The 21,158-nt window shown below is 36.0% G+C and overlaps 1 protein-coding gene across 11 annotated transcripts in view; it reads right to left on the reverse strand.

Annotated features, from left to right (window-relative positions):
- CPEB2 (cytoplasmic polyadenylation element binding protein 2) overlaps positions 1-21,158 on the reverse strand; it is a 68,865-nt gene that overhangs the window by 1,029 nt on the left and 46,678 nt on the right. For 7 of the 11 annotated variants that reach the window (XM_025289689.2, XM_025289688.2, XM_025289687.2 and 4 more), the window contains 6 exons: positions 13,776-13,946; positions 12,367-12,456; positions 7,266-7,384; positions 6,885-6,999; positions 4,805-4,986; positions 1-2,957 (listed from right to left, as the gene is read on the reverse strand). The exon at positions 1-2,957 is cut by the window's left edge and continues 1,029 nt beyond it. In XM_025289689.2, the coding sequence (XP_025145474.1) occupies positions 2,730-2,957; positions 4,805-4,986; positions 6,885-6,999; positions 7,266-7,384; positions 12,367-12,456; positions 13,776-13,946 (905 nt within the window). In that variant the 3' untranslated portion in view covers positions 1-2,729. The remainder of the gene's footprint in view (positions 2,958-4,804; positions 4,987-6,884; positions 7,000-7,265; positions 7,385-12,366; positions 12,457-13,775; positions 13,947-21,158) is intronic. The other 4 variants (XM_044945630.1, XM_044945629.1, XM_025289685.2 and 1 more) reach the window with 1 other exon arrangement.

Here is a 21,158-nt window from a genome sequence, read left to right on the forward strand (position 1 = left end):
TTTTTTTTTTCCTCCACAGTCATACTTTTGGGCAGCAATATGAACATTTAGGGAACACAAGTGAAGAAGCTTTGAAAATACAAAAATACAATCAAAATTAATAATTTTCTACAAAAATAGTAAAATAAATATGATCTGTAAATTAAAAAAAAAACTCCAATACAGTGTATAACAGTTAGAAAATAAGAATGCAGTACATAAAAGAAAAAAAAAAGAGGTAGGGGTAAGGTGGGGAGGAGTAAAAGATTAGACTAACAAGTTTTAATTGTAACAGAAATGAAGGTAAAACAAACCATACATTTCTGTCATTTTTACCCGTGGCGAAAAGGGTGTTCTATTACATTTCCCTTCATTTACAATATTTATTTTTGTTTAAGAAGGGAAACTGATTTTTCAACATCTCCAATTATTTTCATCATATAATTTATTTTAGTGTTCATTATTTAATACACAAAAAGGCTCTTCAATTTTAAACATTAAGCAGAAATTATGAAAATAAAGTTAAAAAATCTGCGAAATTAAATATCTAAATAATTAACATTGCAAAACTACTGATTTCTTTTCTAAATTCCAAAAATTGAGGTATAGCAAAGGAGATGTCATCAGTCAAAAAAAGTGTGCCATAAAATAGCTGACTGTTGGAAAAAATCTCTCACAGAGATATAAAAATAGTGCATAACAAATGTCAAATGGATCAAGGTTGGCAGGGTTAAGGTTAGAAAAGAATACTCCAAAAATCTGGAGGATCATGGTTAAGTAACAAATAGGGAACATCGACAAATAAATTAGTAAAAAGCTCTTCTGAAAACAGCATCAACTTTAAACATTAAAAACTTGAACCACAACCACAATAAAACAGCAGAGTTAGACATGAACCACATATTTTTACAGTACAAAAAAGCACACCATAGACAACCAATATTAAGATCAACACTTTGCTCACGTGAAGGATTGTCCCAAGGGGCTGCAATAAGGCAACGCCCTTGTAGTTTTCTCTCTTTAGAGTCAAGAATCTTATTTCAGCATTTTAAAAAACATCTACCATTGATGGATGCTTTGCTTAGATTGCAGAGTAACTCTTACATTAAAATATAGGGGCTAGTTGCATTAAAAATGCTCTAAAGAGAAAAAATGTCACTAATGATATTCTAATAGTGTTCAGTACCAAGAGAAACTAACTATTGCATGTTTCCATGCCACTTTCTCAAAAAAACCGCAAGCAAAGTCATTACCAAAATTCCTTCATCAAAATTTAAAAAAAGCAATTTTTAACCATTAAGAACAACAATTTCCATGCAACAGTGACCCCAGTTTAGACAGAAGACCCCAATATACATAGGTCAAACACATAAGCAAGTTTAAGCCAGATTTAACCGTTATCTTTAAGGTAAAATTGAATTTTATGCAACTAGCCATCTGTATATTTCCCCATCTCCATTTTGACTTTACTTAGGTTTACTAAAGTTTTGCATTCTTCGATAAAGTTCCTTTGTTTAAATATGGGCTTCCTGTGGGCCTTACATTTGGTGACCGGTTAGCAGTGTGCTGGCCATCTTTGGTTTATAAAGGATGTCTTAACCATGAACTATCAAAGGGGCTAAAATCAACTTTCTTTAAAATTCTAGTATTGTTCTTTTACTCAATCTTTTATCTATACTATATCACTGCACATGAATTAGAACCGCACATCACAAAATTGCACAGGGATTACAAATATTACATCCAGTCTGCATAAAATCGAATTCCACTACCGACCAGATCACAAAATGGCTGCACTCTCTAATCTATAACTAATTTGCATATTGTACACATGTAGGACATTGTTTTTTAACTTGAAGTCACAATAATGCATGCAAGTTTGCTTTTTTAAACAAATTTTATAATTTGTTCATGCTACCTAGTTCAAGAGAGCTTTTTTGAACATTTGCAATACCTCACCTCTTGTTAATAATTCTAGTGCATGCATATGGTGTATACAGGTAAGTAAACATGCATTTTTTTTTTTCACATTCTAAAACTATGGCAGTTTAGGCCATATTGTGCTGCCTGCATTTTATCTGCAATGCAGTGTGTCTCTAACGTTTTCAATCCCGTATTAATAGGTGGCATTTACACATAACACCTATATAGCAGCAAAGCTAATACAGCTTGTGATTAAAAATGTTTAAAAATAGCTAATAAATCAGATTATCTTGAGGTATTATTTCTTGCAAGTCAAAATGGAGAGCAAAAAAACAACCCTAATTTTTTAGTTTATGTATACACTGAAAATAGCAACAATAAAAATAAGCCTTTGTAGCAGACATATTCCATCTTCACTATTATTTTGCTACCTTTGGTAAATTATTGGGGCAGATCTTAAAGTTAAAAACCCACGTTTAGAAATAAGTGCACGCTTCACCCACTATATAGCAGCAGACTGTTTGCCCCTACGCAAAACATTCTCATATCTAATTTTAACTTTACATATAAAAATAACTTGGAGAAAATACAAAAGAACATTTTATTTTAACATGAAAATATCACAAAAATTAGTAAGCCTGAGATGTAGGGTTTTGGTGAAAAACAAGAGGCTTGTAGTGTTTTGGCTGCTGATAAAGATGCATGTATTGATAGCTGGGGTGAAAGCAGAAGAATGCACTTATTTCTTCTGCATGTCAGTATCTTCAGACACAGTAAGCCACATGCACCCTTTCTTTCCTTGTTGAACAGAGGCCGGTCAGCTGTTCTTAGTTCCAGCGGAAGTGGATCTGACGTGGGCGATCAGCACCTTCCTTTACCAATGGCTTATGGAACTCACGTCCTGCACGGGAGTGGATATTTGCCCAACAAAACTCACAGTAATACTGCAGGCAAGTGACATTGGCACAAAAAAAGGGAGCAAATTTCCCACCACAGCGTGCGCCCTGGCACTCATCACACATCTGGTCATCCAGCACATATGGCTTCACCTCCACCTAGAAAAAGAGGAAGACAAGTCCTGTCAAGTCTGCTTCAGACCCCACTTTAGCACTGATTTAAGAGGTTCATGCAGTGTTCTAGAGAAATGGAGCAGCACTCAATGCTGAAAGGAAGAGGCAGATTCTTAGGGTGATAGTTTTGCCATGGTGGTTTAATCACTAAGTCGTGACAGACTCTTGCAATCCCATGGACTGTAGCCTGCCAGGCTCCTTTGTCCATGGGATTCTCCAGACAAGAATACTGGAGTGGGTTGCCATTTCCTTCTCCAGAGGATCTTCCTGACCCAGGAATCAAACCTAGGTCTCCTGCATTGCAGGAAGAGTTTTTACCAATTGAGCTATGAGGGAAGCCCAGTTTCACCACCTTGTAGGTTCAAAGTACATCATTTTGTTCTTGCAGTAATCTTTTTATAGGTCTTAGGTTCATAATTGACCATGTGACTCAATGAGCACTTAGTTTGGTAATTTTATTGTATTTTGATATGTTTCTTCTGAGAACTATTAACTGAATACTATTTACATCACTATATTCCCCAAAGACAAAAAATAATTTATAAAAACTATAAAATCCTAATTGATTCACAAAACATTCCACCCTCACCTTTCTTGAAGTTGACATCTTTAAAACACCTGTGTGTTGATCTTTTCAGAGGTGGGGGTAACCGTGAGTTAAAATGAGCAGGGCATGGAAGACAAATGCACTTACACCTTTGTTCTCTCTTCCCAGCCCCACCGGTGAGATGGCACAACCGTAACAGCCCCTGGTCCTGGCAATGCTGCTCTACTGCAGGTGAGAGGTATGCCCTGCTCATAAATAACTGGTACCACCAAACCAGAGCTGTGGATGATCCTATGAAAGGCATGTCTAGACTTCTGAGAACTAGTAAGGCAGAAGTCAAAGTCCCACTGTGACAGTGTGACTCAGGAGAAGGTCTCAGACTTAAGTCAGCTCTTGACCTCAGTTTTCGTACCCGTGAGATGAGAAAGGCACTAGACCCTGCTTCCTAGACTTGTGAGGATTAGATGACGCAAGTAAAAGCATGTAAAACAGTGCTTGGTACCTGGTAAAATACTCTGTAAATTAGCACTGGCCACTATTAGCTGCAACGGCCTTACTTTCTGGCTTGTGAGAACTTTATGAATGACAGGTTACTGCTTCTGTCTGCCTGAATAGTGCCAGGCAGTCTAAGATCTCTGCACTTCCTGAGAGGAGAGAAAACTGAGTGTTTAAATGGCTTGGTTTGCCCAAGGTAAAAAAATAATGACCTGATGATTTCTATTTTGAGTGTATTCTACTGAAATACTTGCATGTGTATAGAAAATAAACATATAAGGGTATTTTCTTCAGCATTATTTTGAACAAATAATACAATAACAACAAACTGGAAACAACTTAGCTGACTGATAAAAAGAACTGTAAAACATTTGATAGGAAAGTAATGAAATAACATTTTTGTTTATATTTGTATTGGACAAAAAGTGCATTTTCAGTATGATCTTATGAAAAACCCAAAGGAACTTTTTGGCCAACCTAATATTTCATGGTTAGGGTTAGGATACACCTGAAAAAAAAAGTGAAAGTTAGTTGTTCAGTCACATCCAGCTCTTTGTGACCCCATGGACTGTGGCCCACCAGGCTCTTCTGTTCATGGAATTCTCCAGGTAAGAATACTGGAGTGGGTTGCCATTCCCTTCTCCAGGGGATCTTCCTGACCCAGGGATCGAACACAGGTCTCCTGCATTGCAGGCAAATTCTTTACCATCTAAGCCACCAGGGAAGCCCAGTAAACTTTGGATCAGCAGCTTATTACAGGACTTGAATGATTTTCCAATATGCAACTTACGCGTTTATCAATATCACCGTGCTGAAGCTGAACGAACCGGGCACTGATGGCAGCAATGTAGCTCTGCTGATTGGAGAAAGCAACTCGACCAGCACCTTTTGGATATTTCAGCTCTGGATCTGTATCAATCCCTGCATAACACACGCCACCATACAGCCGGTCCATGATCATAGCAAGCTCCACTGGAAAAGAAAAGAAGTGCACATCAAATGGGAGAGAACACAGTGAATCAACAGTCTTAAAGTATTTTTTTTTAAGTGAAAGTCAATAGAATAATGCTCTCTTCTAGATCCAGTCCTCTGTCTTGTACACTAGGGACCATCTGTTCTCACCACAGAAGTGGACCGCTCAGCTGCCCACTGGACCAGTCATATGATATCTAACAGGCCCTGTAGCAGGCACTGTGTCCTACACGGTGCTCCCGACCTTTCGCTACCTGTCTAAGCGTGCTCCAGTGTGTTTTCACTGACTCAGTAAGTGATGGAAAAGATGAAGTTGCCAACTCAAGAGGCTTGGCTTAATCCTTGCTATTTTTTCTGTCTCCCACAGTGCATGCAATCCCATGAACTTGATTTCCAGACATATCTAGAATCCAACTGCTCTGCCTCCATGACTAACATCCTGTTTCAAGGTACCGTTATTTTTCATCAGATCATGGCAATAGCTTTATCACTTCATTTCTCATCCGTGCTCTTCTCACCCCCAAGTTTATTTTCAAAACAGCACCAAGGGTGATTCTCTTGAAGATATTGCAGATGGCAATGGCTTAACTGAAATTTCTGCTTGGGAACTCGGAATGGAGGCACAAACTAGTTGTCAAAACCACAATCTTCTTCCAACCTACTCCAGTGTTCTTGATCTTCTCGGTAATGGTACCACTGTCTACCTAGTAGCTTAAGACTGAAAATTGAGATTGAGCCTTTGCGTTTACTTCATAAATACCTGTAACACTTGTTCACTTGGCTCTTCTACCACCACCACCACTGATCCAAGCCACTGCTAACTGTCTCCTGGACTGTAATAACAGGCTTCAGAATTGGTCCACCTGTATCTACTCTCAACTCAACTCTCCCCTCCACAAGTCATCAGCTAAACTGGTCTTTCAAAAATGCAAATATGATGTCTCTCTCTTTTACTTAAAAACCCTTCATTGGTTTCCCACTGCTCTGAGGATAAATATCAAATTAGCTGTTAGACTTTTATGATCTGACTGCTATTTACTTTTTCAGTGTCTTCTGTGTCTCTTCCCTCATTCCATATACCTTAGGTGGTGACTATGGACTCCCCTCAGTCCCTCTGATGCACTCGGCCTCCCTCCACCGAATGTCTTTGAATATGCTTGACCCCTTTATCTGAAACACACTCCACACAAACTCCTTCTGTTAAATCTTTATATGTCAGCTCAAATACAAGTATTTTGAAAATATTAGGCTACATCACATTTCCTTGCTTTATGCCCTTCTGTTTCCTGTAGTGCTTCTTTGTAGTAGGTATACCTGTTAAGTATTTACACGTGTGAACAGTCCTTTAACATGCAACTCCCATACTGGAAGAGGGTGTTCTCAGTGATGCAAGGAGCTAACACACTTCACAAGGGTGCACAGTATCATAAAACCTACTTGTACTGTGGGCATTTATGTCTATAATTATGTACCATATGACATCTTCTGGTAGATCTCTGGATTCTGATGACTGATGAACATAAGTCTGTCATTCAGCTATCTAAAGTGTCTTTCAGATATCAGAATCAACCTGCATCAAATAAACAGACCCCAAATTCTCACATCTTAGACAGTTACACTTAAGCAGACTTAAGTGCCTGAGTGGATTCTTCTTATAGAGTCTGTCTGGAGTTAGCTATACATAGTGATAGATGGTTGTCCTATTCTCCAGTTCCTTAATGGTCTCAAGAGCAGTTTTTAGAATTTGTCTCGATTCTCCAGCAAGCAGCTGTTGGAGGACAATCTGCCCTTAGCTGATCCAGTGGTGATATATACACAATAGGTGCCCAATGTTTACTGAATCAATTCATGTTAAATGATTTTTGTAAAGAAACAAACTTTGTTAACATTCTACTTACCAGCCCGTAATGGCCTAGGAACACCTCCAACAAAAATTGTTTTTCGAGGATCCAAAGGCTGAGAACCATCCATCACAAAATCACTATCACTCAAATTCCAAGGACGGATCTGAACCTGTGAAGAAGACGATACTACGGCCTTAGGTCTCGCTGCTTTAATAGCTGATGAGCTTTCTGCCAATTGTGGTGCTTTCATAATTCAGAATTTTGGACAGATGGTTTGGGAAACAAATTGTTAATATTTTAATCTAGATACTGTAAGTTATATGAAGTTTTAAAAACCGAACCCTTAATGCAGTAGTTTTTTCACTAATAATCATTTCAAAACAGTTTTTGGAAAACTTTCATTTGTAGCTTCAAGTTTGAGTAGCATTTACTTACAGGTTTGTCCTTAATGGTTGGGCTGGAAACACACAGATAGAGTTTTCCATCCTCTTCAATACAAGCATCAATCAGTGCCTGAACTGAGCTCTCTTCTTGAAAGAGAAGGAATGCATAGCCTGTAACAGCCATGAAAATGAGGCAGTTAAGTCAAGGTCAGTGATTTCATCCCAAACTTCAGTACTGTTTAGAAAACACACACCTTTGAAGTAGATAAAAAATGAACTATCAAATAGGACTACAATCATTACGTTTCTATTGGAGAACACAACATCCTGTAGAATAAACACAAACACAAACACCTGGTAAATTAACTACTTTATATAGAGCATTTAGTATCTGATATTGTACTAAGAGCTTCACATAAATATTTGATTCTCAGAGTAAGTCTATGAAACATTATTCCCAATTTACAGAAAAAAAGAAAAAGAAAAACAAAACAAACCCTGAGGTGTCAAGTGGTTGAATTACTTGCCCAAAGCCAGTCACATAAGCAAGTAGTTGGTTGATTAATTTCAAACCTAGATCTGCTCTAAGGTTGATACTGTCTCCTTAAAGAATTTGGCTGGATTAACCAGTTGAGCCCAGCAGAAGCTACAATTTTCTTCAGGTGCCCTCAGGGAAAGACAAGTTCTAGAGCATACTCTTGGGCAGGTGGAAGGAGCACATGTGGAAAGACCCTGGAATTCCTGTAAGTAGGGGAATATTTCACAGTCAACCTGACCACTTCTAAATGATACTAAGAAAACTCTCTTAGGGAGGTTGGAATGAAACAGATTCCTTCAGGATGGGTCAGACTTTTAAATCAAGTCTCAAAATGGCTGAGCAGCAGAACACTTTTTCCAAACAGTATGGAGACTGGGTTTGTACTTTGGAGTCAAGTTCTTGCTTAGATTCCTATGCTTTTTTGGAAATATGCCCTTCCTCCTTTCCTTGTGACAACCAGTTGTCAATCTTTAATCAGATATTATGTATCCATCAGGCAGAACACACTTCATTATAAAAAGAATGCATCAAAATTTACAAGTTTACTATTTTGTGATTATTCCCAGCAGCAGATAACTATAAGTGACCTAAAAACACCCCTTTCCCTTGACAAGATTTCTATGCAAACAAATTTAAAGCAATGAAATCTAGTCCCACTATGAAAATGCCATCAAACAGGCCATCCATGTCTGTTCCATTAAACAATGGGAAGAGTGAGTTCATGTTTTACTAGAAGTTAAAAAAAACACAGCTTATTGCCAATAATTGCTTTCAGTGCCACAAAGATCTGATATGACACACAAAAGAAGTACTTCATTTTAATAAAATTACTATATTTGATTGCACAAATAAGCAATCAAACCATTTCTATTTCTACACAAATAGAAACTTCCATATGTATGATTATGCAAGATCAGAAACATATCTTAGACTTTTATAATTGTTGGAAACAGCTTGAAAAAATGAGAAAATAAAGACTGGCTTTCTATATGTGGAGGCATTAATTTTGATACAAGCTACGGTTCTGAGAGCTATAACTGTTTTGTAATAATGAAGGGGTATAAGATCAATTTACTAAAAGAGCATTTTAAATTAAATTTTTAATGTTATGTTTTATGATGCTAGTTTTTATATTAATATTTTAAATTGCTAAATTACTTTTGTGATTATTAGGAAATAAATATTTGTATCACAAAAATTAAGCAATATGGCAGATAAATTTTAATCTAGCTAAGGCAAGCCACTAAATATTAAAATAGTCTCACCAAAAATACCACCTAACATGTTCTTTAGAATTTATCAGTGCACGCTAATGTTTACATTCAATCCATGGAGTTGCAAACAGTCCCAAATGACCTGGCAAACAACAATGTCTACTCAAGGTGAACCTTATTCACTGCAAAGGACAGGCGTGTATAAGTGCGGTTCAGCATGCAAGGGCTCAAGTCAATCCCTCCATTACAAGGCAACTTCATCAACTGGATGTTTCTACACCAGTGTTTTCCAAACCACGGAATGATGAATTCCAGCAATGACAAAAATGCATGAACGTGCAAGGTTTAGGAACACTGGTCTTTGGCAATGGGTACAATCAACTATAACTATACCAAAATACTATGATTTGCCACCGCTGATTTTTTGTTGTTTTTCTTGTTTTCAGTTTGAGAAAATAACTACCACAAAATTACAATAACAATAACAATGCAATAGTAACAATGACAGCAGCTCTTCTGTTTCATGAAATCAGAAATCAACCTATCTCACTAGGCTTAAATCTACCCCTTATCTGAACAAGAAGTCCATGCAGAAAATGTGTACCTGTCTTGATAGAAACTAATTTCAGTACCTTTCTAAACTTGTACTTCAATCCCTGCCTGTAACTCTTCTGAACAGCTTTTTTAATTTATCTAAATTGCACAATCTCCTTTAGATTTAGTTCAAATTTTCACAGTGAAGCTTTCCTCTACCTACTTCAGGCCAAAGGATAAACCATCCTATAGTACTTCTAGTTGTTTATATCACTTATTAGGCAACTTTCAATCCATGAATTACTGAGGATACAAAGATGAGTAAAGACACAGTCTGACAGATTACTGGAAAAATTCGAAATTAATAGGTTCTGACATTAATAGATATAACTCTAGCTGTGTTGTGGGAGAAACACGGGATATCCAGAGATGTGGACAGACTAAGTCATATGTCTGACATGGTCCAGACAAAGGATGATGGTAATTTAGGCAGAAACGTCTGGAACTAACAGGCATTTTTATTGAACATTTGGTAAAATAAACTATAAAAGACAAGATCATAACACTGAACAACAGATTAAAACCAAGCTAAGAAATGAACATCTACATCAACATGAAGCTAGCTTTCTCTCTAAACCAAGGATGCAAGACCTCCAGATCCAGCAAAGTCCAAAATCATGTGAAAATTTAGAGTACATGGAGAGAGGTCCATAGGTAGAAGTAGATTCTAAAAGCTGCCTGAGATCCAGGCTCGAAGGATTCCATAAGATTTAAAGGTTCAGTTCAGTTCAGTCACTCAGTTGTGTCCGATTCTTTGCAACCCCATAGACTGCAGCATGCGAGGCCTCCCTGTCCATCACCAACTCCTGGAGTTTAAGGTATGTGTGTGTATATATAAATATAAATCACATATATATAAATCACTGCATTATTCCATTCTCTAAAAAACGACACCATTCATAGGAGTTCTATAATTCTCAATGATAAAGGTGTAGATGGCCTGAACAATTTATCACCAGAAACCCTGAGCTGGTTTTTGGATGCCAATAACTCTGACATGTTTCCTTTCCCAGAGTCGAAATCAGCTTATTCAATAGATCTACTGGAGTCTTTTCCCCAGGCTTGAAAAATCCACTCAACCATGAGAATAATGGTGTACTTTTTTATTTCTAAAATTACATTTGAATGATATTCAAAGTAAAGTCTTTCAATCTACCCCTTTCTTTTATTCACCTATGAGGATCTGCCACGACTGGCTGGATTCAGGCTAAATTCTCTCCCCCTGCTCACTCCAGGCAGGTGATTCTTCCTCTGCCCACTGATGATGGCATCACTTTGCTCACACAAATGTTAGCTCCATTTGTGATGTCTCTTCTCTGGATCAGTCACCGCAGTATCCTAGCAATACGTAACTCTGCACATCTTATCTCTTTATGTAACTGAGTTTTCCTGACCATTCGTTTTCTTCTCTATCTAAATTCACCAACAGAGTATATATTACTCTCCTGTCATCTCTGGAACACTTAAGGACAACTTGAAATATTCATGGGCTTGTATTTTATTCTCACTTCATGCATTTCTTAATAACCTCAGATATGCAGATGACACTACCCTTATGGCAGAAAGTGAAGAAAACTGAAGAGCCTCTTGATGGAAGTTAAAGAGGAGGGTGAAAAAGTTGGCTTAAAGCTCTAACATTCAGAAAATGAAGATCATGGTTTCTGGTTCCATCACTTCATGGCAAACAGATGGGGAAACAGTGGAAAATCACTGCAGATGGTGAATGCAGCCATGAAATTAAAAGATGCTTACTCCTTGGAAGGAAAGTTATGACCAACCTAGACGGCATATTAAACAGCAGAGACATCACTTTGCCAACAAAGGTCTGTCTAGTCAAGGCTATGGTTTTTCCAGTGGTCATGTATGGATGTGACAGTTGGATTATAAACAAAGCTTAGTGCAGAAGAATTGCTGCTTTTGAACTGTGGTGTTGGAGAAGACTCTTGAGAGTCCCTTGGACTGCAAGGAGATCCAACCAGTCCATCCTAAAGGAGATCAGTCCTGGGTGTTTATTGGAAGGACTGATGTTGAAGCTGAAACTCCAATACTTTGGCCGCCTGATGCGAGGAGCTGACTCATGTGAAAAGACCCTGATGCTGAGAAAGATTGAGGGCAGGAGGAGAAGGGGATGACAGAGGATGAGGTGGTTGGATGGTATCACCGACTCAATGGACATGAGTTAGGGTAAACTCCAGGAGCTGGTGATGGACAGGGAGGCCTGGCACCACTGAGTGACTGAACTGATGATACATTTCTTAATTTCACTGAGCGGAGACACTTTTTTATATGTCTATGCCCAAGCTACTGAGAAGGATACCTTAGGCAGAAAAAAGACTCAAATATTTGTTGATACAAGCCTTTGAAATCATTATCAAATCATTATAGAGAAGGCATAGCAAGTCTATGATGATTCTTGACTGCCTTGAAGTGCAACAGTTTTCAGAAACATTCTGCCTCACTCGATACATTGTTACCGACCTCTACAAATTACTCTATTAGTTTTTATACAAAGATGTACTCATATTCAATTCTAAAAGAAAACACAAAGTAATTGATATTATTTCTTTGTGAAAGGGAAAGGACTGTGGCTTGCCAGGCTCCTCTGTCCATGGAATTCTCTAGGCAAGAACACTGGAGAAGGTAGCCATTCTCTTCTCCAGGGGGTCTTCCCAACCCAGGGATTGAACCTAGGTCTCCTGCATTGCAGGCAGATTCTTAACCGTTTCAGCCACTAGGGAAGATGAATTGTTTTTTCAGCTCTCATATAACTTATTCCTTAGCAAATAGTAACAAAAAAACCCTCTTACCTTTTGGTGGAAAATAGGACTTGCTTTCTGCTTTATGAGGCCAATCCACGACCAAAGGCCCAAATCTTCTGAAGCTAGCAGTTATTTCATCTTAAGAAAGTACAGTAACATGCATTAGGAATTAATTTTAATGATTCATTCTAAAAAATCCTGTATTTTGTTATTTTAAAAGATTTAATATTTTAAAGTGCCAAATAGCCTAAGATAAACTAGAATATAAATACTAGAAACATGTTAAGATTTAATATTTTAAAGTACCATATAGCCCAAGACAATATAAATATAAGCCCAAAAATAGAAATGCTAGAAAAAATGTCTAATATCCTCATTAAAATGATACATCAAATTTAATCTAGTTAGTCAAAGTAGTTTTTAAGCAGCATATTGGTTAGAATAATCAGTTCAGCATGACTTCTAAAATATTATATAATACCGTATGGACACTAAGGGATTGACAGTATAGCAATCATAAATAACACTGACTTGAAAAACATGCCGACATTATATCAAATTAAAGATCCATAAAGATCTTGATAAAGTAACATACTGTAGGGAAAAAAAAGTCTGCTGAACAAGACACATAAAGCCTTAATATTTCTAAAATATACTAGGGTCTATACATGCCTGGTAGTTTCACTGAAAGATGTACAGGTCAAATTCAATGACACGTTCATACTTATTTATCACATGGAAACTTTTTGGTACAGACTAGTATACAGAATAAGTCTGTGGATATTTGAATTATAACTGAAAAAAATTCCCAAAATGTAGTACTATTTTCTCTATTATTACACTGTAAACGAGAGTGGCATATTTCCCATAGTCTCACAAGTATTAGTTTCAGTATTTTACATTTATCTTGAATTATCTTTCTTTAGTTATTATTACACAGGATAATTTTTACATATGCTTATTATTCTTTATAAAATCTGAATTTTCTGTTTATGTACTGTTTCCATTCCTTGTTTAGGTTGTATAGTCTCTTATCTGTCTCTAAAAGTACATTTACACTTAAGTTTAATTTTTGATTCTTATACATTAAAGCTGCATGGTTGGTTACCTTTAATTCATTGTGTGTGTGTGTGCATGTGCGTGCATGCATTACAGTCATATGAAAAGTTTTTATGTACGGTTAAGTTACATATATACAAAAAGTTTGGTCATATGTGTTATGGTCATACAAAAAGTTTTTTAAAGTTTTAAATAAATATATAAAATATAAAGTTTAATGTAATTAAATATGTTCTATATTTTAAAAATAACAGATATGAACTAAATGAAAATCTGATTTATAAAAAAATGCTCACAGTAACAATATGTAAAATATACAAAGTAAAGAAACAAACTTAGATCCCCATTCACACTCTATTTCAGGTTTTTTTCTTTAGTATCACAAGTCATCATTTTACCTTCATCAATGTCTGGAGGAAGACCACCAACAAAAACTTTTCGAGAGAAACGTTCTATTCGCTCTCCATTCTGATGAGCTGAGTAACATGTGGGTGAATTTAAAACACCAACTTGATCATTATGCCCATCATCCAGCAAGCCATCATCTATTGGAAAGAGGGAAGAACGACCTAAAATATAAGAACAAATATAACCTGAATCTCAGATCTAAGAAAGTGATAAAAGTCAGGAATAAAAAGAGCAACAATTAAAGGCTTGAAAATGAAAGTGAAAAAATAAAAAGTGAAAGTGACATAGGTATCAAAAATTAAGGAACATTCAGATAGCTTAAAAGTTCAATTACCTGAATTCAAGAGAGACGTTGTTTGAGGGATGAGTTAGAAATAAACATGGCCATATGATAACAATTATGTCATGAACAAACACTAGATCACTTCGATTTTTTATGGAAAACAGCAAGAATCTGCTGTATGGGGATGGTTAAACTGCATATGTAATCGAAGAAACCTTTTAGAAATTGGTGGCAGACAGAAACGACACAGACTAAACTGATAAGAAAACAACAACAACAAAACACTTGCAGACCATAGTAATGAAGGATGAAAGTACCAAGTTATACTTGCATATAAGATCTTGATGTATTGCATGTGTGTCAGTTACATGACAGGGTGGACAGAGATTCTGCACACGTGCAAAACAGAAGAGGCTCCCCTCCAGGACTTCGATCCCCACCTGAGCCCACCCTTCAGGACACACCCTTGTACAAGAACAGACTATATAATCCTCTGTAGCAATCCTGATGCTGGATTCTGTGGGGATCACAATAAATAAGTAAGTAAGATGACCTGGTAAAACAGTCTCTAAAGTGCTTCAGAGGAAGTGTGCTGGAGGAAGGGAGTAACCTGGCTAATAAACAGGCAATTTCTTAAATCCCCAAGTGAAACTGGATAGCAGTTGTGGTAACGGGAAAATAGAGTTAAGAAAACGTAGGCTAGTAGACTATTTGTAAGAAAATGGTTTTGAATAAATATTTCAAGTGGAAGGAGAAACATAAGAGAGAGAAGGAAAAAATGAATTTATTTAAGAAATAAAAGTCATGTTGGCTGAAACATGTTGGAAAAAAGGAAAATAAAAGCTAGAAAAGCACCCTGGGCTAGACAGAACACTTAACCTTGAATGCCAGGCTAAAGGACATATTTTATTTAGTCAGTGACAAAACAAAAAGGAACAAACAAAAAACAGGCGCTCAAGCACGATAATAACTTTTCCTGTATTTTTGGCAAATATGGTTAATGTGGTGAGAAATGAGCCAATCAGAAGTCCTTCAAAAAATTCAGGAAGGATGGACAGTTGGAGGTACCTGAAGCAGTGAAAAGTAGATGGGAAATGAAACAAAAAAAGAATGGAAAGGAGGAATCAAAAGGTTTTAGAATATGAGTGGTAAAAATCATTAACTAAATAAATATAAGGAGAGTAAAGACCTGAAACTGCCACAGGAAAGGGAACTGTGTCTTAGACATGTGAAAGTTCACCAGCTTCACATCTGAGATGTTCAGAAACGTGGAGAAAGGAGAAGAGTCACATTTCTGAGAAAGTAATTTGGGGTCAACTCACCAGTAAACTGGTGAGAGCTTAATGTTCTTTATAACATCACTGATAAGAACCCCAGTGAGAAATGATAAGGAGAGTACCTCAGGAAACTTACAAGGGAGAAATGAAAGAATAAAAAAAGCAATGAAGGAACAATGTGAGATGTTAAGATAATGATTTGAGAAAAATGACAAGTCGAAGACATGCATGATCTTTGAAGGCAGTAGCATTAGTAAAGCTGCTGGTAGAGTTTTGTGAAGTACAGACATCGAAGAAGTTTATTACAGAAAGAAAAAGAAAATAAGGATGTAGGCAAGGTTTTTTTTTTTTTCCTTCAAGATGGAGTAAAGGATTTTTTAAATGAGGAGAAAATGCTTATAATCTATAGTATGTCTTAATATAAACTATAAATATTCAATATAAAGTGCCATTAATGTGCTATCATCTTGAAAAGTATGGTACATAATGATGCAAATGATATAACAAAGACAGCCTGAAATGTGATGGCCTGCATCGAACTGGGGCTGTTGGGCTGAGGAGGGGGTGACATGTCTGTGAGCTATAGCTAGCTAGATGTTAGAAATAAGAATTTTAATTTTATAAGATCAAAAATAGGGGGAAAGATCATATTTGGTATAGGAAACAAATTATTCTGCATATTCAAATTCAATTTAACAAGATGTTCTGAAATATACCCATGTTCACTGAGTAAGTCTATGAATATTTAACTTTCCCAATACCTTTGCTATCAGGAATAAAGACCATGAAAAACAAATGTCAATACTCCTTGTGATCAATAGAAAGAAAGCTCTTCAAAATGCAACTATTTTCCTTAGAGAGAACCTCATCAAGAACCATCACAAGTAATATTAATTATGAATAACTAGTTCAACTTTCTATGGTTGGACTTTAAATGAATAATTCTATATTTTAAGAAGAATAAGATGAGGTAGAGAAACAACCTCAATATTTAGTTTTTGATTAAAACGATAAATCCAAATTTTATACTTATTTCAGACATGCCAATACTTAAACAGAAATACTGAATGCAGTGATAAAGAAAATCACTATATAAGCAATATCAGAGAGGTGACCCAAATGACTTAAAATTTTTCTCTTAACTATAATATTTTAAGTATAAAATGAATTTTTCTGTATTCTCCAGGCCAGAATACTGGAGTAGGCAGCCTTTCCCTTCTCCAGGGGAATCTTCCCAACCCAGGGATCGAACCCAAGTCTCCGGCATTGCAGGCTGATTTTTTACCAGCTGAGCCACAAGGGAAGCCCTATTCTGCATTACTAACTATAGTATTCTAACTATAGATACTGTCTAAAATACCACAGTTAATATAGTAACTATCAAAGATCTAAGTGTAATCTATGTCTCAAATCTATTAACCAAAGTTCAGATGAACAAAAGATACAATGAAAAGGCTGGAAATATGTCATATACTGGCCATACTCATGATAATCTTTATTGCTGGGAAATCACGACCACTTTCCTTCTAGAAGCCATAAAGGCTCTAGAGTTAAATACTCATTTAAAAGAGGAGTTAACTAAACACATATCATCAACAAAAATACTGTTTTTCATCTTTCCAATTATCCTTCCCTGTAACCCAAATTAACATGACTATAAAAGAAGAACCACTAAATAATTATGCCTTCCATGTACTTCAAAAATACTTTCTAAGAAAGAATAAAAAAGAAAACTAAAATTACCAATACTAAGTATGAAAAAGCAGACATCAATCAACACAAAATGTATGGTTTTTAACAGACTGAGGAAATTCCCATCTATTCCTAGTTTCCTCAGAGGATTTTTAAATCATGAATAGCTGCTGAATGTTATCAGATATGCTTTCTATATCTGTGGTATTTCTACGGCATGCACATATGCATGGTATTTCTAATTCCTTCTGTTTATGTGGTGAATTATAGTAACTGATTTTCAAATGTCAATCTTACATTTCTGGGATACATCCCACTTAATCATGATACATTTTCCATTTCTATAAATTTCTGGATTCAGTCTATCAATATTTTCTTCAGAATTTTTACCTCTATTTCATGAGGGATACTGGTATACAGTTTTCTTATAATATTCTTGTCAGGTTTTAGTATCAGGGTTATAAAATAAGTTAGGAAAAGCTCTACTTACAAACACAAATGCAAGCAAATTAGCTTACACTAAGACACCTAAAATGTACAATAAAATTTTAAAAAGTAACTATGGTAGTTACAATAAATATTATAGATAGAAGCAATAAGAGATGAAAGAGAAAAATAGGACTATACAACGTTGGCCAATCACTGCCAGTGAAAGAGTGTGAGATGGCCTCTATGTTGCCAGGCCTATTCAACAGCTCACCAAGATCTCCTTTCAAGATGAAAGCAACATAACAGAATGCATATTCCTGTAAACAGGACTCAAAAGTACACCTTCTCCAAAACCAGGAAATCAGCAAAGATTTTGTAGTGAGAAAAACTGCAGCCACCACAAATGTGAGCCTCATTTATGATGTTAATCATAATTTCATGATCCTTTGGGGCTTCCCAGGTGGCTCAGATGGTAAACAATCTGCCTGCAAAGCAGGAGACCTGGGTTTGATTCCTGGGTTGGGAAGATCCCCTGGAGGAGGAGATGGCTTCCCATTCCAGTATTCTTGCCTGGAGAATTTCACAGAGAAGTCTGGCAGAGTCCATGGAGTTGCAAATAGTCGGACATGACTGAGCAACTAACACATACCCATACAATCATGATTCAAATTACTCACTTTAAAGTATTTTTTAAAAAATCATTAGAGAATGCATGTAACTTCTACTGCTGTTCTATACAAGCAATAATAAAAACTCTACTATGAGCATCCTTAAACTGAAGACAGAACTAAAGACAAACTTACATATATGCTTGTATGACTGACAGTTACTCCTCAATATCTGGTCCTCTTACGTGTGCAGGTGTATGTGTAACACAGATGGATGCCGTTAGAGAAGTAATGGGCAATTACTAACTTTGACACTGGTGGCTATGCTAATATGCCCAAAATTAATCATTATACTTGGCTTTTCAGACTGTAGCCTTATTCTGGATGCCCAGAATAAAGACGTTTCCCAACACAGCAACATAGCACGGACAGGCAGGAGAGGAAAACCAAGTATTTGTGCAAAAAATTAGTCAATTTATAGCTTAAAGGTAAGCATGGTTCTTTGATTTTAATGTATATCCTGTACTTTTATTTATTGATTGTTGGTTTAAAAATTAAAGCAAATGCAAAACAAAGTAGTATTATTAACAAAAGAATATTCCTCCCATGCCTCAAGATCCTAGCAGCCACTCCACTGGGTCAAATAACCCACCAGTGTGATGGCATGAATTTTATTTCATATGCAAGGATTAAAAAAAACTTTCAAAACAACAGAAATAGGTCTGGAACTGATCTCTCTCAAGCACCACCTGTAGAATTAGATAGAATCACTATCCGGAATGTTTCTCCAAAGAACTAAGACAGGAGCTATATTTATTACTTAAAAATGTTTTGCCCCAATAATAGGTTTGTCCTTTCTCACAGGGAATAAGATATTTAATTTTTAAAAAATCAGTTAAAACTTAGTACCCTATATGTCTTTGTAAACTAATTGTTAGACATAATATATTTGGGTTAAAATTGAGTTCACACTAATAAACTATCAGAAAGAGAAAATAAGAAACTAATCCCATTTATAACCACATAAAAAAGAATAAAATACCAATGAACAAACTTAACTAAGGAGGTGAAAGACCTATACTCTAAAAACTGTAAGATGCTAAGGAAATTTAAGATGACAGAAATAAATGGAAAAATAGACTGTTGTCATGGATTAGAAGTGATAGTTAAAATTTCCATACTATTCAAAGCAATCTACAGATTCAATGCACTCCCTATTAAGATACTAAAGACATTTTCCACATGATTAGAACAAATGATTCTAAAATTTGCATAGAACCCCCCAAAAAATAAAAAAATAAAACTTTGAATAGCCAAAGCAGTCTTGAGAAAGAAGAACAAAGCTTGAGGTATCAGGCTTCTTGATTTTAAACTATACAACCGAGCTAGAGTAATAAAAACAGTATGGTACTGACAGAAAGGACACACAGATCAGTGGAACAGAAAACAAAGCTCAGAAATAAACCGACATGCTTATGATCAATTAATCTGCATGGCAAAGAAGGCAACAACACACAAGTGGAAAAGACAGTCTCTTCAAAAAACAGTGCTGGGAAAATGGAACAGCTACACAAAAAGAATGAAACTGGATTACTTTCTCACACCATATACAAAAAAATAGTCAAAATTGATTAAAGACTTAAATATAAGACCTAAAACTCCTAGAAGAAAACACAGACAGTAAGCTCTCTGACTCTGGTTTAGGCAATATATTTCTCTGAATATGTCTCCTCAGGCAAAGACACCAGAAGCAAAAATAAATAAACGGGACTATGTCAAATGATGAAAAGCTTTGCACAGTGAAGGAAATCAACAAAATGAAAAAGCAATCAACTGAATGGGAGATGACATCTACAGATGATAGTAAGGGGTTGATATCCAAAACATATAAAGAACTTACACAACACAGTATCAACAACAACAAAATTTCAAAATAAGCAGAGGACCTGAATTGGCCTTTTTTCCAGAGATGACATCCAGATAGCCAAAAGATACACAAAAAGATACTCAACATCATTAATTATTAGGCAAACCACAAAGAGATGCCAACTCACTCCTGTCAGAATGGCTATAACAAAAGGGCAAGAAATAACAAGTGTTGGCACGGATGTGAAGAAAAGGGAACTCATGCAATGTTGTTGGAATATTACTCAGCCATTAAAAAGATGAAATCTTACAATGTGCACTAACACAGATGACCTAGAAGGTATTAATTACATTAAATGAAATAAATCAAAGAAAGATACTGTATGATTTTACTTATATGTGTAATCTGAAAAACAACATGAATACACAAAACAAAACAGAAACATATTCAGATACAAAGAATAAACTGGAGGTTGTCAGAGGGGAGGAAGGTGGAATAAACGAAATAGAAATAGGTAAAAGGAATAAGGAGGTTTAAATTTCCAGTTTATACACAGAGATATATCAATAATGGACAGCATAGGGAATATAGCTAATAATACTGTAATAATTTTGTATGGTAACAGATGGTTACTAGACTTACCATGGTGACCATTTTCCATAAAATACTGAATTACCACGCTGTACATCTAAAACTAGTGTAATATTGTATGCTGCTGCTGCTTAGTTGCTAAGTCATGTCCAACTCTTGTGACCCCATGGAATGCAGCCCGCCAGACTCCTTCTGTCCAGGGGATTTCCCAGGCAAGAATATTGGAGTGGGTTGCCATTTCCTTCTACAATACTACTGCATGCAAATTATAATTCAATAAAAAGGTGAAAAAAGTAGTTATCAAAGATGAAAACTGTCAGCCTTTATGTCATCATGAGAGGATTTGGTAGTAGTGATGGTTAGGGAGTATATACTTACTCTGGCTATTTTACAAGACTGTTAAAGAGTCAAATGAGTTCAAATTAAATCTAATCACAGAAAATCCTGGATTAATTTTTAAGCAGTATTTTAAGTATAATGTATGATTAATACTTATTCATTATGGCACAAGAATATGAATGGCTATATACCAGTATGAACAAATCCAACCACTCTAATTAAAGCTCTGTAATTTTATTCCCTTTACAAGTATTTCTCCCATTTTCCCATTTCATATGTAATATACT

The sequence above is a fragment of the Bubalus bubalis genome, chromosome 7 (genome assembly GCF_019923935.1).
Source record: "Bubalus bubalis isolate 160015118507 breed Murrah chromosome 7, NDDB_SH_1, whole genome shotgun sequence".
In the NCBI taxonomy this organism is placed as follows: Eukaryota; Metazoa; Chordata; class Mammalia; order Artiodactyla; family Bovidae; genus Bubalus; species Bubalus bubalis.